General features: G+C 18.9%; 7 protein-coding genes and 1 non-coding gene across 8 annotated transcripts in view; 3 read left to right on the forward strand and 5 right to left on the reverse strand.

Annotated features, from left to right (window-relative positions):
* Positions 1-6,981, reverse strand: part of PF3D7_0203100 (protein kinase, putative) — a gene marked incomplete at both ends in the record, with an annotated part of 7,458 nt that extends 477 nt beyond the window's left edge. The window contains one exon of the mRNA XM_001349508.2: positions 1-6,981. This exon is cut by the window's left edge and continues 477 nt beyond it. Coding sequence (XP_001349544.2) covers positions 1-6,981 — 6,981 coding nt within the window.
* Positions 6,982-8,136: 1,155 nt separating this feature from the next.
* PF3D7_0203200 (conserved Plasmodium protein, unknown function) lies at positions 8,137-9,660 on the reverse strand (the record flags this gene model as incomplete). The annotated part of the gene is made up of 1 exon (XM_002585339.1): positions 8,137-9,660. The coding sequence occupies one exon, from the start codon at positions 9,658-9,660 to the stop codon at positions 8,137-8,139; it is 1,524 nt and encodes a 507-aa protein (XP_002585385.1).
* An 853-nt stretch (positions 9,661-10,513) lies between these two features.
* On the forward strand, positions 10,514-11,242 carry PF3D7_0203300 (ERCC1 nucleotide excision repair protein, putative; the record flags this gene model as incomplete). Its single annotated transcript, XM_001349509.1, has 1 exon — positions 10,514-11,242. One exon carries the CDS (start codon positions 10,514-10,516, stop codon positions 11,240-11,242), a length of 729 nt encoding a protein of 242 aa, XP_001349545.1.
* An 822-nt stretch (positions 11,243-12,064) lies between these two features.
* PF3D7_0203400 (conserved Plasmodium protein, unknown function) lies at positions 12,065-12,900 on the reverse strand (the record flags this gene model as incomplete). The annotated part of the gene is made up of 4 exons (XM_001349510.2): positions 12,065-12,078; positions 12,207-12,374; positions 12,697-12,786; positions 12,897-12,900. 4 exons carry the CDS (start codon positions 12,898-12,900, stop codon positions 12,065-12,067), a joined length of 276 nt encoding a protein of 91 aa, XP_001349546.2.
* Positions 12,901-14,268: 1,368 nt separating this feature from the next.
* On the forward strand, positions 14,269-14,340 carry PF3D7_0203500. The gene has a single exon. It is a non-coding gene; the product is annotated as a tRNA-Gln (tRNA).
* Positions 14,341-16,143: 1,803 nt separating this feature from the next.
* PF3D7_0203600 (conserved Plasmodium protein, unknown function) lies at positions 16,144-18,051 on the forward strand (the record flags this gene model as incomplete). Its single annotated transcript, XM_001349511.1, has 1 exon — positions 16,144-18,051. One exon carries the CDS (start codon positions 16,144-16,146, stop codon positions 18,049-18,051), a length of 1,908 nt encoding a protein of 635 aa, XP_001349547.1.
* Positions 18,052-18,681: 630 nt separating this feature from the next.
* On the reverse strand, positions 18,682-20,136 carry PF3D7_0203700 (protein MAK16, putative; the record flags this gene model as incomplete). Its single annotated transcript, XM_024473260.1, has 2 exons — positions 18,682-18,719; positions 18,855-20,136. The coding sequence occupies 2 exons, from the start codon at positions 20,134-20,136 to the stop codon at positions 18,682-18,684; spliced, it is 1,320 nt and encodes a 439-aa protein (XP_024329072.1).
* Positions 20,137-21,562: 1,426 nt separating this feature from the next.
* Positions 21,563-24,912, reverse strand: PF3D7_0203800 (conserved Plasmodium protein, unknown function; the record flags this gene model as incomplete). The annotated part of the gene is made up of 12 exons (XM_001349514.2): positions 21,563-21,721; positions 21,882-21,977; positions 22,168-22,532; positions 22,665-22,761; positions 22,872-22,910; positions 23,089-23,196; positions 23,359-23,430; positions 23,580-23,670; positions 23,848-23,959; positions 24,067-24,108; positions 24,232-24,280; positions 24,514-24,912. 12 exons carry the CDS (start codon positions 24,910-24,912, stop codon positions 21,563-21,565), a joined length of 1,629 nt encoding a protein of 542 aa, XP_001349550.2.
* Positions 24,913-26,551: the final 1,639 nt, after the last annotated feature.

Consider the following 26,551-nt stretch of genomic DNA (forward strand, 5'->3'; position numbering starts at 1 on the left):
ATAACATAAGTGTTTACTATATCCTTCTGTTATGTTAATTTTTGGTGATGAATTAATTATGGTTTTTATATAATTTTCAAATGATTGATTTCTTTTCCATGGTAAGGTACATAAAACAATTTCATATATTGTAATACCCAATGACCATATATCAGATGAACAATCATAATTAGTTCTCATCAATATTTCAGGTGATATATAATATATAGTACCCACTAATTCTTTAGACTGATCACTATTTTTCAATTCTTCACAAGAACCAAAATCAATTATCTTAGCTATACCATCTTTGGAAAGAACGATATTTGTTGGTTTTATATCTCTATGTATAAGTGGTGAACTACATTCATTATGTAAATAATTTAAACCATTTAATACATCATCTAAGATATATACTAAAAGATCTTCTGATATTCTACCATAATTTTTATATAAATCATATAATGTTCCTCCTGATAAATATTCACACACAATAACTAAATAACAAGGAGGCCAAAAAAAAGATTCGAAATATTTTACTACATTTGGATGTTCACACATTTTTAAAAAATTTACTTCTCTCAAAATGTTTTTTAAACTATTCTTTTTACTTAAATATTTTAAGTTTATTATCTTCAGGGATACCAAATTATCTTCATCATAAGAATCGTCATCATTATAATTATTTTCATTTGAAATATTATTTTTATTCATATTATGATAGGTCAGTTTATTTATTCCTTCATTTTTATGTTCCTCATTTATTCGTTCGTTTTTATGTTCCTCATTTATTCCTTCATTTTTATGTTCCTCATTTATTCCTTCATTTTTATGTTCCTCATTTATTCGTTCGTTTTTATGTTCCTCATTTATTCGCTCGTTTTTATGTTCCTTATTTATTAGTTCATCCTTATGTTCCTCATTTATTCCTTCATTTTTATGTTCCTCATTTATTCCTCCATTTTTATCTCCCACATTCATTTCTTCATTCTTATCTCCCCCATTCATTTCTTCATTCTTATCTCCCCCATTCATTTCTTCATATCCATCCTTTTCATCACCTCTTTCATTCTCTTTATTTTGCTCATCATCATTATCACTTTCAGTATCATCTTCATCACTATCATATTCATTATCAGACTCATAATTTTCATTAACATTTGTTTCATCGATATATCCCTTCTTTTTATTCTCCAAATTTAAGTTTTCAAAAAACGAATGATTAAAAAAATCAACATTCTCACTTCTCCACGCAGAAAACACCACCCCGTGGGCCCCTTTACGTACAATTTTATTAATTTTATAAATACAGGACCATTTTTTCAACTTCTTTTTTTCTAATTTCCTCTTGTTCTTTTTGCACACCTGAACATTACCATAACCATTATGAAGATATGTATGTTTTTGAAAAAATTCAATTGTATCATTCAAAATTAAATTAATCCTTTTAGCTATATGTTCAAAGGTATTGTTTGTTAAATTTGTATCCTTATATTCAGATATTTTTTCATCATCTAATTCTTCTTTTCTTTTATATAATAAATCGTTTAAACTAGTATTATTTTTTTCTGTTTTCTCATTATTATTAAATAAATTCATTTTATCATTTACATTATATGATGAATTGCTCTTCATATGTATATCCTTTTCATTTGTATAATTTAAAAAAGGTTCATTCTTTTGATTTTTTATATTCATAAGATCTATACTTTTATTATTTATCTTAATCATAATATTATCATTATAAATATAATCATTCATCTCACTTTTGATGTTTTTAATTATATCTATACCTTCATCAGTACTAACATTATTGTAATTATTGTTATTATCATCATTATCAACATCCATATTGTTTGTATTATTCATAACAATTATATTTTCTTTCACTTGTCCCGAATTATTATCCTTTATATCATTCTTTTCTATATCATTATTTTCTTCATTATTTTCTTCATTATTTTCTTCATTATTTTCTTCATTATTTCCTTCATTATTTTCTTCATTATTCTTTTCATTATTCTTTTCATTATTCTTTTCATTATTCTTTTCATTATTCTTTTCATTATTCTTTTCATTATTCTTTTCATTATTCTTTTCATTATTCTTTTCAGTCTCTTTATCACCAACACTATTACATGTACCATTTACCTTATCTTCCCATTCATTAACATCTATGTTACTACATACATTTTCATATTCATTAATAGTCTCATTGTCATTCTCCAAATTACTTTTGTCCTCATTATATAAGGTTATATCACTATATTTTTTACTTCTACCTTCAATTTTTAAAAGGATACAATCATTATCGTCTCTAGAAAATGATTCGTCGTGTATATCTCCCTTTGTAGATATATGTTCATCACTCGCAATTGTAACATTTGTTGTATTCATATTCTCCATATTTCCAATATTATCATCACCCTTATTATTACTACAATTATTATTACTATTTTTAACACTCTCTAGTTTTAAGCTATTATTTGATTTATTAAGTTCCCTAAAAAGATTCATATTTTTAAAAAAAGAAAACACACCATCCTCATTAGATACATTAAAAAATTTATTATTAAACAGATTTTTACCCTTGGAAAAATTAAACTTCCATCTTTTAGTATTGAATAAATCATTTTCATTATTAACAAAATTATATTTTTCTTCTGTAAAATCGTCCATAGAATTACTATCATATAAGTTCAAATCTATATAAGTACTTTTTTTTTCTAATAAATTCGGTTGACAACTTGGAAAATTATTTCCATGTTCACTATTTAACGTAGGAATCATATCTTCATCATTTGACATAGATATGTTCATCTTTTCATTTAATTTATAATTATTTTCATCGTTACTATATTTTTTTTTTATATCATACATATAATCATTAGAACCAATTTCGTCATTTATAAAAAAGCGTGCATCCTTTTTCTTCTTATAATGAAATATTTTATTTAAATATGTTTTGTCTTTCCTATTTTTACATTCTTTTGATATATTCATATTTATATAATCCAACCCTCCCCCTTTCTTACATATATGATGATCATTATCTATATTAGCTACCTGATATTTTAATGTATATATATTTTGATTATATAATTTATTCATATAATCATAATTATTATTTATATGTTTATTAGCAATATACAAATTCCTTATATTATTCATACTTACTTTGTATGATAATTTAAATAAATCATTTTTTGGAAAATTATATGTTAAATGATTTATTAAAAAATTTTCATATCGATTAAAATTATAAATAGGAAAAACATTTTTATTAATAGTTTGATATATTCTTTTCATCTCTTCATTATGTATTATTGTCTTAATATTATTCTTTATATTAAAACGTTTCCATACTTTATCTTTCTTATTTAAATTGAATAAAGGTCGAAATATATTCTCTTCCTTTTGAGCAAGACATGAATTATCTACATATTCTTTTAATATATTATTATAATCATCTTTACAATTATTTATATTAATTGACATATTCATATTTTTATGTACATCAGATTCGTAATTAAATGGGTAAATAAGTTTCTTCTCCTCATTTACAATTTCTAGTTCTTTATCATTATCTACATATATCTCATTGTTTTTATAAATGTTTATTTCATTTTTCATCTCATTGTTCATCCTATTGTTCATCCTATTGTTCATCTCATTTTTCAATTCTTTCTCCACCTCCTTCTCCATCACCTTCTCCATCTCCTTCTCCATCACCTTCTCCATCTCCTTCTCCATCTTCTTCTCCATCTCCTTCTCCATCTCTTTCTCCATATCCTTCCTACTGTTATTATCTTTTCTATCCAATATAATATTATTAATAACACCATTCACCGTTTCAATAATCGCCTCATTATTCATATCTATTAAATTGTTCATATCATTTTTTTTTTTGTCTTCATCCAACGTATGGTAACTCAACACTTGTTCATATTTATAGTCATCAAAATTTCTAATACATTTACTATTATATTTATTTTTTTCTTCCCTTGATATATATTCATCATGTTTGGTTATTTCTTCTTCATTTTTTTTTATATTCCCTTGGTCATATATATTATCTTGATTATTCATTTTGCCCATGTGACAATGTAACCTTCCAACACAATTAAACATATTCTCATTCTTTTTTTTATTTAATATAACACTTGAATTTTTTTCATTTTCTTCTCTTGATATATTATTTTCTATTATAACAGGACAAGACATGTTTAAAGATTTATTTTTGTCACAAGGATATAATATATCGTCCATCTTACTTATCTTTTCATTTATCATTTCATTTTTATATGTTACTCTTTCCATATTATTAGAAATATTATCTATATATTTTTTTTCCTTAAGAGACACCTTAAATATTTCATCCATACTATACAATTTATAATTTCTAATTCTTTTATTACTCAATTCATATATTTTATTTGTTCTCTGTATATTTATATATTCTTCACTATTATATTTATTATGCATATCTACAGTAGAATCCCTGTTCGAAGATAAATTATTATAAAGGTTGCTTTTTCTTTTTACATAATTAAATATATCCATACTCTTAATATTATTAGAATTGTTTTTCTCCTTATCTGATTCATAAGGTGTAATATTATCATTTATAATATCACATGAAAAAGATAATTTTTTTTTCTTCTTTTTTTTCTTATTATTACTATCATTATTTCCATTATAACATTCTTTCAACATATTGTTCTTTTCATCTATTTTATAAATAGAATCTCTTATTCCTAACATATTTAAATTTTTATTTACTCCATTTTGTAATGTATATGTTGTTATATTATGGTTTATTAAACAAGAGCTAAATGTATTCTTATCATTTATTTCTTTCTTTTTTTTAAGTAGAACAGTCTTTTCCTTATCCTGCACATGATTAAAAGATTTCCCAGATGTATATATTATATTATTTTCTTTTGGTATGTGCCTTATGGAATTATTTTTTAAAGCAAAAAAAGGTTCTTTCTTATTTACGCTTGAATGTGAAGAAATATCATCTGATGTATTATTAAAAGAAGAAACGCATTTAATATGTTCATTACTTTTTTCAAAAAGATCTTTTTGTCTTTCATTAAAAACACAAGTATCTTTTTTTGATGGTAAAATTTTCTCTTTGAAAAATAAAAAATTCTCTTTAAACGAATCCTTTCTTTCTTTATAATGAATATTATAAGATGATATTTTTTTATTAATGATCACGTGATTTTTTTTACTACTACTACTACTACTACTACTAATATTATTATTATTATTATTATTATTACTATTACTTTTCCTCTTTTTATAAAAAAAAACATTGTTATTAATTAACGAGATACTCTTATATGGTGGATTTGAATTTAAACGACAATACATATTATTCGATAAATGTAGACCATTATCTAATACCTTTCCTATATTATTATATAATAAATTTATATTAGAAGTGCTATAATAATGTTTCTGTTTTAATTTATTAGAATACATATTAGTATATATCTTCTTATCATGTATATAGACATTTTTTTTATTATTATACATATCATATATATTCTCAGAGTTTTTAAACTTGTCTCCTACCTTATTTAAGAAAAATATAGGAATGAACGTATTACTGTTTTTATTATTTGTATATAATACTTTTTCACTTTTTGAATAACTTTTATTATTGTATAACATTTTAGACTTTATATCATTCTGACTAAAAAAACTTTTTTTTTTTTTTTTGCATATCTCTTTATTAATTTCATCATGTCCATTTTTAAGTAGTATATCTATTGGTAATACATTAAGAGAATTCCAAATCATTTTTTTTTGTTTTTTTTCTTCTACTAAATTTGAATTATACATGATATATTTCTCTTCCTCCTTTTCATCCTTATGACAGCTTTCCTTGTTACTTATTATATTTATATTTTCTTTATCATGTAAAATAGGTATATCATTTTTATTTACATTAATAATATCATCAAAATAAGAAAGGGAATTAATTTTTGAACTTGATTTTGTAACTTCATCTTTACTTAATGTGTTATTATTACCTATGGGATAATAACGACATGTTGAATTAATAACATTTTCATTTGTATAATTAATATCATAAATATTGCTATTATTTGTATGTATATTATCATCTAAATAATTATCCATATTAATATTATAATTCTTATGAAGTACAGTTAACGAATTACATACATTCACTTCACTTTTAATAATATCGTCAGAAAAAACATTTCCATTATATAACTTATTACGACATTTATATAATATATGATTCCTCCTCCTAGAAATATTATTTACTTTTTTTTTTTTAATTAATTTTTTTCCTTTATTTATTTTACATGTCTTATTTTTTGATAAAATATATTTATTATTTATATAATCATTTATTAAAACATACTTTTTATTTTGTTTATTTATATTTTCTTTTATTTTATCATTATAATAATGCTGTACATTTGAACTGTTCCTAATATCATTATTATTATCATTACAATTTATATATATATTACTATTTGATGTATTATGTTGATGGATTAATATTTCATCAACATCAAAAATTATATTTTTATCATCCCCTGTTATATTTTTATCCTCCCCTGTTATATTTTTATCCTCCCCTGTTATATTTTTATCATCCACTTTTATATTTTTATCATCCACTTTTATATTTTTATCATCCCCTGTTATATTTATATCATCCACTTTTCTATTTTTATCATCCAATATTATATTTCCATCTTTTAAATTAATTTCCTCTTTACATTTAAAATAGAACAATGAATTTTTCTTAACTTGTTCATTTATATTATATGTACCATCATATTGTACATCCCCCAGAATATTATGACCACATTCTATATCAAGTCCTTCTTCTTTTTCCTCTGATATAATATCTTTGTTCGTAAATTTATCCTGACCAGTACTTTTATTATTCCATTTCTTTTTTTTCCTTTTTTTATAACCTGATCGATTTTCTAATTCGACTGAAAACATTTTAAAAAGATCATTAAAAAAAAAAAAAGAACAAACAAACAAACAAACAAAAAAAATTAAAACCTCTCAATTTATAACAAAAGGAAGAAAATTCTATAAAAAAAAATATATATATATATATATATATTTATATATTCTTATATTTACATGGGAGCTTAATTTATGAGGTAAAAATTAGTAATAAGTTTAACAAATCAACAAAATGAAAAATAAATAAAAAGGCATCACATAAAAATGTATATATATATATATATATATATATATATATATATGTATATATGTATATGTGTACACATATTCTTAACTCACGCAACCAATTACAAAAAAAAAAAAAAAAAAAAAAAAAAAAATTAAAAAATATTTTTCTACTATATATAAAAAGGTAACATCCTATATTTTCTTATTTTTTATTTTTTTCCTTTATTTTATTTTCATGGATGGAAAAAAATAAAATAAAATAAAAGTAATATAAAAATAACATCTATTTATTTGTAACTGTATTTTACATTTTCCTTTTCTACATAAAACGTCCAATTTTTTCTTTTATCAAATTTATATTCGTGTGCAAAATTATACGGAAAAAAAAAAAAAATATGTATATAAATGTAAATATATATATATATATATATATATATATATATATATATATATATATTTTTTATTTATACATATATATAATACCTAAATATTGTGCATGTTTACAACAAGGGAAAAAAAATATATATATTTTTACACAATAAATAATCATAATAAAATTACCACTCCTTTATTCAACAATTTTTTTTTTTGTATATTATTTTATGTTCATTCTTTAAACATATATAAATTTTTATACACATAAAAAGTTCTATATTTTGAATAATAATATAATAATATAATAATATAATAATATAATAATAATAAAAAAAAAAAAAAAAAAAAAAAAAAAAAAAAAAAATTAATTATACGGATTCTTAAAATTTGTAATCACCAAAAAAAAAAAAAAAAATGTAAGCAAAATGACAAATTTAAAAAAAAATATAAATTTAGACAAAAAAATTATAAAATAAATAAAGATATATATATATATATATATATATATATATATATATTTATATTTATACATATATCCATTCACCCTTATGTATGGTAGGATAATACCAAGTCCCCCACTTTTTAGTAACGAAAAAATAACTGCTTTCTATATAAAGGATCAAAAAAGGATCGAGAAGCAACTTGACTCATTACATATAATAAATGTCTTGGTACAAATTTTATAGAATATTGATTAGATGAATAATTTCTTATCATCTCTTCAGATTCATCTAATAAACTAAATTGTTTTTTTCTCAAATTTTGTGCATACAAAGGTTTTGTTATAAATGTCTCCTTTTCAATATTCCAAAAGGAAAATGTACTCATAACATTTTTTGATTGTGTAGGATATGATTTTATTAATTTTTCATTCTTATTATTATTTTCTATTTTTTCATTCCTAATATTTGAAATATTACTCAACGTATTCACACTAGAAGGATTAATAACATTTATATTATCAACAACACATTTGTCATTCACATCATTTTTCAAATAACCAGTAGATTCATCATTCATAAAAACACTTTTTTCACTTGGATTTTTATTTAAAAATGTATCATAATATATTTTGTCTATATGCTCTATTACATAAATATTTTTTTTTAATTTTTCAAAATTAAATTTTATAGGGAACATAATCTCATCATTTAATACGTCTTTACCATTATAATAATTTGATATATTATCTTCATCATCTGAGGAATATATTATAAAATTATTCACATTTGCAAACGTATTATAATTATCCATATTATTATCAATATTATTATGACTACTTATTTTGTTGATCTTACTTATTTCACCATTACAAGAATTATATAATAATGAATTATAATTATGTTCATCATTATAAATTGAACTCTTTCCTTCTTTTATATTTTCATTGGCTATATTTTTCTTATTCTTATATTCATTTATATTTTCTTCATTCTTTTTTTCATATGGTTCTATATATTCATCTTCACTTTTTATATCGGATATATCGCATGAAGATGAGTTATCATTATGTATGTTCCTTATATTATTTAATTTATTTTTTCCATCTAAATTTTCAACTGAACTATTATCATCATATATATGGCAATTATCAGGAACATTTTTTTTATTACTTTTATAAATATCACAAGCATTTCTATCATCACTTTTATAATCACTTTTTATAACATTTTTATTATCACTTTTTATAACATTTTTATTATCACTTTTTATAACATTTTTATTATCACTTTTTATAACATTTTTATTATCACTTTTTATAACATTTTTATTATCACTTTTTATAACATTTTTATTATCACTTTTTATAACATTTTTCTCTTTATCATTATTGTAGATACGATCATCATATATGTAATCGTGCATATTATCTTTTATACTTAATTCATTTTTTATTTTTTTGGAATTATTAATATTTTCTTTGCTCCTTGATATATTATCATATTCATCCTTCAATTGAGCTTTTCTTTTCTTACTAACATCTTTTTCTTTGTTGTCATCCAAAAAATATAAATCACATTGTAAAGAATTCTTTTTAAAAATCTGGTTTATCCAATCTACATAATGTACTATGTTATTATTGTCATTTTCTTTTGTCGTCTTCATATTTTTTTTTTTTTTTTTTTACCTTTCCACTCAAATGAACAAACAACAAAAAAAATAACAAATTAAATGAAAAATATATATATATATATATATATATATATACATATATTTTTTTTCTATTTTTTATTTATACATAATACTTTTATTTTTCTATATTTTTTATAATTTTTAGTCATCATCTTCAAAATGTCGAAAAGAAATAAAAGAATATTAGTATCATGTTTATATTAAATTCTTATAAAAAACAAAAAAAAAAAAAAAAACAAACAAAATTTTTTTTTTTTCATATAAAGTTAATGTATATTTATAGTATACATATATATATATAATAATAAAGCACAGTAAAATATACCATGAAATATATTATATATATATATTACATATAAAATAATATATGCATATATTATTCCTCATTATATATTTATTTTATTAGAGAGGTATTTTTTTTTTTTTTCAACAGTTGTATTTCTTAATATATAAAAATAATTAAAATTTTTTTTTTCTCTTTTTTTCTTTTTTTTCCTCATAATATGATATATATATATATAATTATATATACATATTATTTATATATGTGCAGGAATAAAAAAAAGAGTATATCAAAATAAAATCATATATATATATATATATATATACATATATATAATAATTTATCAAGCAATTACATTATATAAGAAATATACATACATATTATTATATATACTTTAGCTTTTTTTTTTTTTTTTTTTTTTTTTTTTTTTGATTTTATATTTGTAATTCTTTCTAGGGGTAAAAAGATATACATAAAAAGCATATATACATATATACATATATATTTATTATATATATTTAATGCTCTTTTTTTTTCCTTATTATGGTAAGTGATAAGGAAGATCAATGTAACAAAATTAATAACAATGATAATGTTACTAGTCTCGAAAGCATTAATGAAGAAAAAAAAAATAATACAAATGAGGGGGGAGAAAGCTTCTTTGACAATAATGCTGAGCAATATTTAATTATATCATTAAGACAAAAACTGAATCCAGTTATAAAAAAAATAAAAAGAGTTCGTTATAAATTTAATAATATTATACCAGATTTTTTAGTAGGGAAAAATAATGCATGTCTTTTTATATCCATGAAATATCATCGTTTACGCTCAAATTATTTAAAAGCTAGAATAGAAACTTTATCAAATAAATATAATAACAGAATATTATTATGTCTAGTGGATATGGAAAATATTGAAAATTCTTTAGGAGAAATAAATCAATTATCGTTTTCTTTTAATATGACACTTATATTATGTTGGTCTAATGAAGAATGTGCCAGAGTAATTGAAGATTTTCGTATATATGAAAAAAAAATTTCATATATTATAAAAAAAAAAATATCCTCTTCTAATCAAGAAGAAAAAATACATGAACTATTAAAAAAAATCAGATGTATACATACAACAGATTGTATAACACTTACAACCAAATTTAAAAATTTTAAAAATATTATTCAAGCTAAAAAAGAAGATCTAATAAGTTGCTCAGGCTTGGGTATTAAAAAAATACAGGCATTAATGGCTACATTTAACGACCCGTTTTTTTAAGCAAAACAAAAAAATTAAAATTAACATATAATCATAATTAATAGTGCTTATTTTGTATTTTTTTCGACAAATATATATATATATATTTTATATATATATTTTATATATATATTTTATATATATATTTTATATATATATTTTATATATATATTTTATATATATATTTTATATATATATTTTATATATATATTTTATATATATATTTTATATTATACCTTTTTTTTTTTTTTTTTTTTTTTTTTTTTTTTTTTTGTGTGTGTATTTTTTAACACCTACCATTAACAACCCCTGTCAAATTAAAGGCAAAAGAAAAGATAAATATATTATTATATATATATAATATATTTAAAGGGATCATATTCATAATTATCTAAGTCTACAATATTGTTCAGAAAAATATACATATAAATATATGTATATATATATATATTATATATATTAACATATTATGGCTTATAAATACATTTTAAAAAAATAAATATAAATATTTGAACGCATTAGGATATATAAATACATTTAAAAAAAAAAAAAAAAAAAAATATTTGAACACACGAGGATATATAAATACATTGAAAAAAAATATACATATATATATAAAAATATATATATATATATATATATATATATATATTATAATCCATAGTAATGCAATTATGAAAACATAATATTTATATGATACTTTATTAATATTGTACAAAATAAGAAAAAAAAAAAAAAAAAAAATTAAAAACGTATTTTAAAAATATATTTTTTCTTTTATTCATTATTTTATATTTTTCAATCTATAATCCCCGTTTATAATAAGTCATAATCAAAATCATTTCATCCAAAAATGACTGCAAAGGAGAAAAAAATATAATAATAAAAAAATAAAATAGATATATATATATGTATATATATATATATATATATATATATATATTATATATATGTGACATGTTTTTATATTTTTATGTTTTATTACTGCTTGAAGCTCCACCAGGTGGTTGATTAACCTTGACGTTAGTTCTTCTATCAGATTTTTTATTTTCATTATTTACATCTAAATTTCCGGCAGCTTTTGTATTTTCTTTAATGGTTGTTTGGGACTTTTCGTTTTTATTACTAACCTTTTTGCTCTCAGTATCTACATCTACGAATATAATTATATAAAAATTAAAATATATATATATATATATATATATTTATATATTTATATTTATTTATTGATAAAAAAAGTTGTCTGATATGGTATGTCTATGATATCACACATATATATATATATATATATATATATATATATTTAATGCGCATCCACAGGTATATATATATATATATATATATCTAGAAATTATTCATGCTTATGGGTTACTACACACATATATTTATATAATCATATTAAGGAGATTTATATAATTATATATCCTTCTATATTATGCCATGTGTTTTATTATTTTTTTTTTTTATTATCTTACAATTTCCAAAAGATACAGATGAGTTTCCTCCAGGAGCATTTGTAATTCTTGTGCTCGAACGATTTTTAATGAAAGGATTATCGTTTACATCTAAAAAAAAAAAAAAAATATACATAAATATTTTTATTTCTACTCATTCATATATAAATATATATATATATATATGTATGTATTTAAAATTTCCTTTTTATTTTATATACCCATTTTTTTATATTTTTATGTACTTCAAAAAAAAAGAAAAACAAATTAAATATGAGAAGGTAAATAAAAAATTACTTATTTATTTTATAAGTTATAAATATACTTAAGGTTTTCTATTTGAAATAAAAAAAAAAAAAAAAAAAAAAAAAGAAACACACATATATATATATATATGCTAAAAAGAAATAATATAATATTATAATTTTATGCCTTATGTATATTATATCATTATATAATTTTTGTTTATTTTTTTTAATGATATTTAAAAAGAGGCTTAAAAAATATATATATTATTATTATATATTTATATATATGTATAATATACATTTAACATGAATGCATAAAAAATACATCATATATATAATATATATTAAAAAAAATACAAAACATAAATATATATGTAATATATATTATATATATATATATATATATATATATATATATATATACACATAAATTTTGCCGTAATAGTTAAATATATATATCATATAATATTTATATATAAATTTGCGTATATAAATATATTATTCATTAATAAATTTTAATATATTGCTTCCCACATTTTTTTTTTTTTTTTTTTCTATATTGTCTCATATTCAATTTTTCTTTTTTTTTTTTTAATATTAAAAATAAACCGATACAATAAAAAAAAAAAAAAAAAAATACGACAGGAAAGAAATTTCAATATATATATATATATATATATATGTTTTATATTTTTATTATATTATTTCATTTTTGTTCCTTATTTTATATTCATACACATGTTAAATATATATTTATATACTCATAGTAGGCTTTATATATATATATATATATTTTTTTTAATCCTCTTACCAAAAAAAAATAAAAAATAAAATATTAAAAATATTATAATAAAATATTATTATCAAAGTTTATATAATAAAATTACTCATAAATTTTATTTCCTTTTTTCATTTTTTTTTTTCTTTTTTTTTTCCCCACGTTTTTAAAATGCTATAAATTTTCAAATAATATTATAAAAAACATTATAATAATAAATGAATATATGCATATAAAAAAGACCATTATTTACCAAAAAAAAAAAATAAATAAATAAATAAATAAATATTTTTATGTGTAAAAATATATAATAATATAATATACATATAATTATGTATATACTATTATTTATTTTGTTTTTCACTTTTCGTAATAATTCAAAAAAGAGAAAATATATATATAATATATTATATATATATATATATATATATATATATATAATAAAATATAAATTAATTAAAATATGAAATAATTTACTTATAAAATAATTTCTTTTTCTTATAATATTTTATTTTAATTAAATAATATAATTTAATAAATATTTATAAAATTCAATTATCATAATTAGGTTCTGTAGTGTAGTGGTTAGCACTGCAGACTCTGACTCTGCAAACCTGGGTTCAAATCCCAGCAGAACCTATTTATATTTATGTATATATATATTATATATATATATAATGCAAAATATATTTATATATATATATATTTATTTATATATTTAAGAAAAAAAAAAAAAAAAAAAAAAAAGAATTATGAATTATGAATAAATATATAAGGGACTCATTTTATATTATTTTAATAAAATAAAGAAATATATAATATGAATATATTATTATACATTAAAAAAAGAATAATGAAAAAAAATTTACATATGGTATATTTATTTTTTTGATGAAAAAAAAAATAAAATAATATAATAACATAAACATGTATATTTTCCATATGATAATAATATATGGACATGTACATAATATATATTTTTTTCATATATGTCTTCTTTCGATTTGTAAGAATTCACATACACATATATGATCCATATCAAATTATAATCATGTACAAATAAAAAAAAAAAATTCACCATGATTATTAGATTGTACATAACATACAAATTGATGAAAACAATTCGAAAGAACAAAAAAAAAAAAAAAAAAAGAATAAAGTTCTTATCCATTTTATTATTTATAAAAGCATTAAAATTGCACCTTTTGTCTTATATGACATATAAATTAACATCATATAACCCTAAACCCCTTATAGTATAATATATGTGATACTTCAACTATATATTATTATTATTATTATTATTGATTGAAAAAGGAAAAAAAAAAAAATAATAACGTTCAATTTAAATGTACAAATGTATTTAAATATATATTTTATATTCATATATTAGGATATACTCACTCTTGTAATTTATTATATTTTATTTTTCTCTCATTTTTTCTGAAGGTTTTATAATAATATATAAAGATGTATGTATATAATATATATATATATATATATATATATATATATATATACTACTATCTATTCAGAAAATATATAATTTAAAAAAAAAAAAAAAAAAATTAATAATAATAATATGTGTATAATGTAAAAAAAGGTAATATACCCTCATGAAAAGGAATTCCTAAAAGAATACAAAATATATAAATATATAAATATATATATATATATATATATATATTAACTTACCTTTTTATAATATACACATTACAAATATATTATAACATATATATAAATAAATATATATTTTTATATATTCATATATATATAATACTTATATATTTATATGCCATATTGCACTATGATGAAATATCATTACACCCTCCTTTCCTTTTCGATTCATTAGGAAATAAAAGAAAAACGAAAAAAAAAAGAAAAATGAAAAAAATAAGAAAAAAAAAAAATAAGAAAAAAAAAAAAAAAGAAAAAAAAAAAAAGTAAAACTAGATCATCCCATATATAAATATATTTTATAAATAACTTTGGAATGCACATTTAAGGATATTTTTATACTTTTTTTTTTTTTTTTTTTTTTTTTCTTATCTTATTTTTTCATATCTTATCTTATTTTTTCTTATCTTATCCTTTTTTTTCTTATCTTATCCTTTTTTTTTCTTATCTTATCTTATTTTTTCTTATCTTATCCTTTTTTTTTCTTATCTTATTTCTTCTTCTTCTTTTTTTTTTTTTTTTTTTTTTTTTAATATTACCTGTGGATGATATGTGCTCGTCTTTTTCTTCTGCCTTAGATGACCAGGAGAAAGAATAAAAAAAATTGGAAAGTTAATATATATGTATTTATTTATATAAGTGTATTATATGTGTATATTAGTACATTCGTATGTTCATACGCAACCACCCCTACAACATATATATATATATACATATATATATATATTTTTTTTTTATTTTTTTTTTTTTCTGTGAGTTAACCCAATGAGTCTTTATATGAATATTTTTGAACAAATCGAAATTATTTTAGAAAAATGTAATAATGAAACGTTTATAAAGATTAACACATTAATTGATCATATTATTAGAAATTATGCGAATGAAAATATGAAAGAAATCCATGAGAGAAAAAAAGGAAATGATAATAATAATAAAAAGAAGAAGAAAAAGAAAAAAGAAAATAACACAAATACCATACGTAATTATTTTAATTTGGTCGATAAAGAAAATAATTTAAAAAATAATAATAATAATGATGATGGTGTAACAAATGTAATGGAGCAAGATAAAAATAAAGATTGTTTATTATCATTAACAATTAAAAATAATAATAATAATAAGACCATAATTAATATGTTTTTTTTCTTTGGACATTTTAATATTATGATTATTATATATTATGTTATATATAAATTAAAAATGTTTGATAAGGATTTATTTATACATGAAAAAAATTCAAACATTCATACAAATCAAAGTTATACAGCCGATAGTATAAGTGATGATCTAAATAAAGTAGGCTCAGATAATAATAGAAATAAAAATATTATTATGAGGCATACTAATATAAATAATAAAGAACATTATCTTCAAAAAAAATATAATATACAAGATGACGAAGAAGAAGATAATGAAACCATAAGAAGCGACAGCAAATTAAGAGACATATATAGTGATAGTCAAAGTAAAGATATTATGATGAGTTCAAGTCCAAACAAAGAAGAAGAAAGTATGAGTAGTGATAATCATAATAAAGATATTAATAGTAGTGATAATCAAAATAAAGATATTAATAGTAGTGATCATAATATGAATGATAGTACTAATGAAAGTACAACAACAAGTTTAAGTACAAGTATAAATAACACAAATAGGAATAAGAAGAATAGAAAAAAAAATAATATTAACATTAATAATAATAATAATAATAGTAATAATATTAATAGTAGTAGTAATAATAATAGTGGGGTATATCATTATCTTCCTAGTCAAAAATATAATAATAAATATAATACATACAATAATAAAGATCATATTATTTATCACAATAAATGTATTACACATATATTATGTTCACAATTAATGTATCTAGATATGAATTCATTCAATCAAGCTATACAAGATATTGTTAAAACAAATAAATACAAATTATTAAGAATTATTATTCTTGAAGCTTTTGATAGTCTAAATGAATATTATAGAAAAAATTTTTTGAATAAGTTAAAAAAATGTAATGTACTTATTTTTATACACAGTACTCATGCCTTAAATGATACCTTCCTACATAATTGTTTATATATACGTATACCCAAACCAGATAAAATATTATTTAATAATCATATATTAGACTTTCTAAAAACAAATTATAAAATCAATAATCTTAATAATCAAAAAAAACAATATATTATTAATGTTTTAAATTATTGTAATTTTGATATACCACTTATATTAGCATTATTATATATAATACAACTACATAAATTTCCAGATATCAAAAAAATTATTAAACTAATCATTAATTCAAATATTAAAAAATTAATAAATGTAATACATAAATGTATCATATCAAATAATTCTTTTTTTGTTATTAGAAATATATTATATAATATCTTATATACATATAATTTTCATCTACATAATTTCCTAAATACATTCTGTAAAGAACTAGCAGCATATCATAAAAATGATAATAATTATAAAAAAGATTTATATGCTCTATTCTCCAAATATACATATATTACATCAATGCATGATATGCACATATGCTCTCTAGAAAATCTATGCTCCAATATCATACTACTTGAAAAAAAATATGCAAAAACGTTTAATGAAGTTGATACCAATTCTGAAGATACAGAGGACTTTTCTATAAACATAAAGTTGGAAGAATAAATCAAACAAAATATATCCATATGTATATATATAAAAACATATTTATATCTATTTATTTATTTATACAACCTATTATATCAGTAGACACACATATAACATTTATATTAAATAAATAAATATTTATATATATATATATATATATATATATATATATAATTTCCTTTTTTTATTAAAATATATATGTTTTTTCTTTTTTTTCAAGTTAATATATACAAAAGGGAAATAATAATAATAAAAAAGAAACAAACACACATACATACAAACAAACAAAGTAGTAATGAAATAATAATCTTTTAAAAACAAGAATATTATTTTTAAAAAATAAATAAATAAAAAGAGTTATATTCATACATACATAACAATTTTTATATATTTTAATTGTAATTTTTTTTGTAAATTTTTCTTTTTTTTTTTTTTCTCATTTTAATTTATTTTTTTTAATTATTCAAAATTTGAAACAAAAATTAAAATAACACAAAAGATATAATAATGAATTATTAGAAAAAAAAAAAAAAAAAAAAAAAAAAAAAAAAAATATAACTATAGGCGAAATTATTCACCTTTTATCATTTTATATATTAATATGTTTCCATATAAATATATTTTTTCTTCTATCTTCTACATAACTGTTTAGTCATTTTCGTAAACCATTTTAATCTTCTTCTTGCCTATAAAAAGTGGAAAAACAAAATATAAATAAATAAATAAATAAATATATATATATATATATATATATATATTTATATATATATTTATATATATATGCATATTCATTATATCACAAAATCACATACAATATTTACCTTTTTCCTTTTTACTATTTGATTTTTTTTTTCTTCTAAAATTATGATTCATTTCTTCTATTTCATCATCGTCCATTGCCAGCTTCCCATTTGCTTGTAAATTTTTTATGTGCTCATTGTCAACATATTCCTTTTTGTATTCTTTTCTCTTTCTCTTCTTTTTCTTCTTTTTATCATTACTTATTGAGGTACTTTCTTCAACGCTGTCTTTATCATTATCATTATAATTATCATAGTCATCCTCATCATTATCATCATATATACCACCTTCATCATCATCATCACCAACATCATCCATATCTACATCTTCATCATCATCATCAACATCATCCATATCTACATCTTCATCATCATCATCAACATCATCCATATCTACATCCTCATCTTCATCATCCATATCTACATCCTCATCTTCATCATCCATATCTACATCCTCATCTTCATCATCCATATCTACATCCTCATCTTCATCATCCATATCTACATCCTCATCTTCATCATCCATATCTACATCCTCATCTTCATCATCCATATCTACATCCTCATCATCATCATCCATATCCACATCTTCATCATCATCCTCCTGGCCTCCCCCCTCCTGAGACATTGTCTCATAATTTACATTTTCGTCCTTTCCTTTTTTCCCCTTCTTTTTCATTTCATCTTTATTCTCCCCCATCACATCAAATATTTTTGTTAACTCAGAATCCTTATTTTTCATTTTCTTTTTAGGAGTTAAGAACTTATATAGAGATCCATAAATTCCAGTATTTAATCTATTCAACAATTCCTTTTCTACGTTATTTAAAAGGTTTGCAGCTTTTAAAGCTTTTTTTTCTCTTGTTTTATCTCTCCTTTCCGTTTTCTTCTTAATAGGCATCATTTTTACTTGTTTTTGTAATATGAGTTTTCTACTCCTCTTTAATATTTCTTTTATCCTTACATATCTCTTCATACATTTCTTTATATGTTTTATATTCTGTGTAAATTTTAACTCTTTATAAATAACATTAAAAGCTTCCTTTTTGTTTAAACTCAAAAGAACCCTACTCCATAAGGCACTAGGTAAATGTGCTCTTTCAACAGATTTCATATATAAATATATTTCACCCTTATCTAATATTATTGTAGAATATACACTATTACTTAGCGGACAATTTGCTTTTGTACATAAACCTGTTACATTATATTCATTTAAACAAAATATTTCAGTATCCACTTTTTTCTTAAAGGAACATTTCCCTTTACCCAATATTTCCCACGTCACTGAATCGTTATTCATTATTTCTTCAAATCATAAAAATTTTAAATATTTATTTAAATAATACGTAACAATATAAAAATATATAACACCAAAAAAAAAAAAATTTTAATATATATCCATTTATATTGGTACCGTCACACTACATACATATATATAAATATATATATATCAAAATATTTATCTGCTAAATAAGAGTAAATTTTATTATTTATACATTTTTATTTTTTTATATTTTTATTTTTTTATTTTTTTATTTAATTAAAGCAATATAAACGGGAAAAGCTCAATATTATAATAATATATATAATATATATAATATATATTATATTTTTAATTAATATACTGTTATATATATATTGTATATATATTTAAAATTCTTTACCCTTGAAAAATTACAAATACATATATATAATTATATTTAAAAATATATATATGATCATAATCATATAAATATTTCTCTAAAATGATTTTCCTAAATATATATATATATATATAATATATTTTTTTTTTCTTATAAAATAGCAAAGAACAGTAAGAAATAAAATATTAAGTAATAAAAAAAAAAAATAATAATAATAAATAAATAAATAAATTTTCTATATATATAAATCATAAATATTATAATATAAATATATATTTTATATTAAGAAATTTTCTACATACATATATAATATATATATATATATATTATAAATTATATTATAACTTTGAAAAAAAAAAAAATTACCCATAATATTAAATATATAATATATATATTATATATTATGTATGTATAATTTTTTTTTTTCCATATGGTATATTTCCTTCATACCTATATTTCTTGTAACAACAACCAAATATCAAAAGGATAGCTTTTATTAATTACATTTTTATTTTTATTTTTATTTTTAATTTTATTTTTAATTTTATTTTTAATTTTATTTTTAATTTTATTTTTAATTTTATTTTTAATTTTATTTTTAATTTTAATTTTATTATTATTCACTTTATATTTTATATATTCTTTTTTCAATTCAACATCAAAAAAAAAAAAAAAAAAAAATAAAAAAAAAAAAAAAGTGACATATGATAAATTTATAAATATATAATAAAATAATAATATTATAATATTATAATAATTAATAATAAAAACAAATAAATTTTTTTTTTCCTTTTTCTTTTTTTTTTTCTTTAATAAATAAATATATATATATATATGTATATATATACATATACATATTATTATAGGTACTGACTCCATAAAAACATATATTATAAAAAGGAATAATATAAAAAAATATATTATATAATATTAATGTGAGATATTATAATAAATAAAATAAATATATAATAATTTATATTATTATTAAAATGTTACTATAATTTATTTAAAAAAAAAAAAGAAGATGTGAATAATTCCATATATATATATTTATAAACTTATTCCATTCCTTAGTTCCACATTTTAATGATCAGAAAAGTTCTCCATCTTAGCCTTCTTTAACAAATCCTGTTGTTTGTCGATACTCTTTTTTCTTTTCGTTTGGTATGAATTTCTTCTTCTCTCGTCTATCTTAATTATTTTATTATTAAATAGTTTAGTGCAGCATTCTTTATCAACGTCCTAAATAATACATACGAAAACAATATTATTTCTTGTTTATTCAAATATAAAAATATCCACATATATGAAATATATATATATATATATATATATATATTTATATTTATATAATAGATACATCTAAAAATATGTATCCAAGAAATTTTCATATAATACATACTCGAATCATCTGTGTATTCTTTATTTCGAAATCATCATATTTTGGGTTATTTCTTAAAATGCGGATAAAACCCTTATCATCTCCGCACACAAGAGTCTAAAAAGGAACCATAAAAGAAAAATTGCATACATACAAATATATATATATATATATTATATCATACGTATAATATTATATAAGTTCAAATGTGCTCTCGTAAATTGTTTTTATTTTATTTTATTTTATTTTTATTTTATTTTATTTTATTTTTATTTTTATTTTTTTTTTTTTTTTTTTTCTCATTTACGGTCATGGAATTATTCGAAGCAAGTACTTCTACTGAATTACCACATATATTTTCAGAAATATAATTTAAAAATTCACCATCATTTAAAGAAAAAAATAAAAGAGCCCCATAATTAAACTGTTCTTTTTTAATGTCAAACTTTAATTTCTTATCTTGAATATTATTACTTAATATTCTTTTCTTATATAAGAAACTGCTCTCTTCTTCATTCCTCTTCTTATATAATTCACTTTCTTTTAAATTACCGTAATCAACATAAGTGAATAAATTGTCATATTTTCTTATCTTCTCAAAAGCGTTGGAACTATAAATGCATAAAATCTCGGCCATCAAACTGTGGTTACATAAATCAGGGTCTCGTAAACCTAAAATCAAAAAAAAAAAAAAAAAAAAAAAAAAAAAAAAAAATGCAATATATAGGAATAAATATAATAAGATATGTACATATATATATATATATATATATATATATATATTTTTTTTTTAAAAATTGACACCTGGTACATATATAGTGTACATTTTCCTCAACATGAAGGAATCTAATTCCCAAAATTCTATCAAATTGTTTGATATCGTAAAAAATTTTTTGCTTATCTAAAAAAAAAAAAAATATTCAAAAATTATCCACATAAGAAAAAACAACAATAATATAATATATATATATATGTTCATTTACTCTATTTTTATTTTATATAATCTCATACTTCATTGTTGTACACTTTTCCATTTATTGGAGAAGGATGCTACATGGATTGTCAAGAATGTTGATAAAATATTAATATAAAATATAAAAATTCTTATATAAGTTTATATATTCTTTTTACAATGTAACGAGGAACCATAAATGGGCTATATATATATATATATATATATATATATATATTTTTTTTTTTTTTTTTTTTTTTTGTTTCCCATATTTACATCATAAAATACAAAAGCGCTGGGTTGAAAAGTATAAGTATTCTTCACTTTCTGTCTTGTCTTTTTTAGTAAATCATAAATTCTAAGGGAAGAACCTTCTTGCTTTATCTACAAATAAAATAAAATAAAAGTATTAATTTGTTATAACTATTCATCCATATAACACATTCTTTAAAAAAAATAATAACCGATCATATTAATTAATATAAATAATTAGATATTTTTTTTTTTTCATTTATTAAAATATTAATCTATCAATTTATATATTACTAATAATTTCGACACAAGGAGTTCCAAAAACTGCATTTCCCTCCTGGGCAAAATGGAAATAACCGTTTCGACCTTATTTAATAGAATAATAATAAAAAGTAGATATATACACCTTATATATATATATATATATATATATATATATATATATATTTATTTATTTATTTATTTATTTTATATAAAACAAATACTGAGGCACTTTTATATATTTTTCATTTTACAAGTCTTTCTCCATTTTGTATATCGAATAAAGCTAGAGGAATTGTATTATTTACGGGTTGCTTAAACATAGCTACCAACCCATCAGATACTCTATAAATGTATATATTCATCATAATATAAAATTAACATAACAAATATTTATGTTATTTATTTTATTATATATATATATATGGGCCCATGTATGTAATAAAAATATATTTCTTTTTCTCATTATAATCAAAATACAAATATCATATTGGTATATTTTTATTTTATATTTCTATGAACCTTATTTCTTGAAATTCTTCCTCTATTTCAAATACAGGCTCATATGTTTCCATATTCCAGAAGGTGTACGAATTTGTATTTAAATTTGCAGCACCTATTCTACCATTAGTTTCTTAAAGAAATCATCGATAAATATAAAACAAATGATAAACTATATATATATATATATATATATATTTTTATTATATTTTTTTTTTCTACATTATCCTCAATTTGTACCGCAAAATTCAAAAAAAGCTGGGTGACTTAATATAACCCTTTCTACATAATAATAATCATTCATAATTTAAAAACAAAAACAAATCGAATTACTCATATTTAAATTTTTTTTTTTTTTTCTCATTAATCCATAAAAAAAAAAAAAGGAAAGTATAAATTACGTACCAAATAATATACCAAGTTTCGAAGAATTAGTTATCCCATGTTTTAAATCCTATTACAATAAAAAAATAAAATATATAAAAATATTATATAATATATATATATATATATATATGCTTAAATATTCATGTAATAAAAACCGTTCAGGTAAAATAAAATAATAACATGAACAGTTCAGGTAATTCGTAAGATTATCCTTACACATATATATATATATATATATATATTTTTATTTATATGTCCATTTTTATGTTTTATTATTCTGCGAATTTGTAGTTGACTTACATTACAATCAATAACTTTACATTGTAAATGTGCCGGAAAAGAAGCATATGCAATAATCAATGTATTATTATAAGAATTATAGACAATTGTATGTACAACAGAAAAATTGTTCGGATTAATTTCACATAAGAATTCTCCATTAATCATATTATAAGCTCTTGAAATTCCAGATATTAACAAAACAACAAGAACGTCATTAGCTAATATAATTTCTTTAATTTTAGTTCTTCCATTATTTAATTGATTATATGGTAAATTTTCATAAATGTCAATTATTTTTATAGTCTTATAATTTGTACATATATTTTTTTGTATTAATTTTCTTTTATTAATTTTTGATGATAGACTTTTTGGTATATGCTTTCCATATTTTTTCCTTTCTCTCATGTATTGTAACATTTTACAAGTATTGATAAATAAGAAATATATAAAATGTGGAAAACTAAAATAAATAAATATAAAACGATCTGGATTTAATCTCCTATATATTATAAGAAAATATAAAATGCACACTATAAATTGTATATATATATATATATATATATATATATATAATATGTGAATTTATATACAATTTAGAAACAAAACATAAACATCACATACATAAATTTATATTCATTTTTTTTCTTATATATTTTAATTTGTTTGTGTTTTTTTTTTTTTTTTTTTTTTTTTTTTTTTGGAATAGATAACGTAAATAGTTTAATAAAATTTTTATAAGGAAATACTTTTAATGTATGAACAAATAGGACAAATGAAAAAGGTAGACAACAAATGCTTAAGCATATATAAGATAATTTATAATAGCCATATTGAAAGAAACATTAAAGATCATAAACAAAATGTAGAAGTAAAAGATTATAACACCATATAAGTAAAAATTACAAATATATATATTCAAAAAAAAAAAAAAAAAAAAAAAAAAAAAATATATATATATATATATATAGTATATATTTTAAAATGAATAAATATGTTCATTTGAAAAGTGAAAGGTTATTAACAATATTTTTATAAATATTATTGTCATTAATAGTTTATTCTTATTATTATTATTATATATTTTTTTTCTTTTTTTTTTCTTTTTTCTTTTCTTTTTTTTTTTTTTTTACTATCTTTTATTTTTATGCTTAATACTTTTTATTACATTTTTATAACTTATAAAAATTAAATAAAGTTTTGAATCTCCTATCTTTAATTGCCACGAATTTATAATATTTCCTTCATCTTTTTTATTAAAATATAAAATGTGAACAGAAAAATGGCATATATAGTTCCTCCTTTTTTTGTGTATGTACCTGTTTACAGATATTCATATAAACACACATACAAATTATGTATATAAGGAGAAAAAAAAAAAAAAAAAAAACATATATAGGTATATGTATATATATATATATATATATATATATATATATTTATTTATTTATTAATTCATATTAACTACACGTTTTGGGTCCTATTATGTCAAGACTTAAAAAATCAAATCAAACAATTTTAATTTTTTTTATTTTATTTGTTCTTTATTTATTTTTATATAAGATAAAATTATATATACTCACACTGAACAAAATGTGTAGAGTAATTCTTCCATATATATATATATATATATAAAATAATTTTTCTCAGTATAAATAAATAAACATACATGTATATAATATATTTATGATTATGTGTATTTTATATATTATGAAAAATCTTTATAATTATAATTTCCAAAGGAATTTCTTATATTATATATATATATATATATATATATTTTATTTTATTTTATTTTTTTCTATAATGATTTATAATATATGACCTTACTTTAATATATATATATATATATATATATATATATTTTTTTTTTTTTTTTTTTCTTTTATATATATATATTAAACGATTAATACATATAATGATAATAAATATTTAAAATATTATGTTTATACATATATTTATACATATATTAATTATATGAATATATGAAAAGATTCCAAACTTCATATCACAATGAAACTGTAGTAAGAATGATATTCAGCATAAGATCATATAAAAA

The sequence above is a fragment of the Plasmodium falciparum genome, assembly GCF_000002765.6.
Source record: "Plasmodium falciparum 3D7 genome assembly, chromosome: 2".
NCBI classification, from domain to species: domain Eukaryota; phylum Apicomplexa; class Aconoidasida; order Haemosporida; family Plasmodiidae; genus Plasmodium; species Plasmodium falciparum.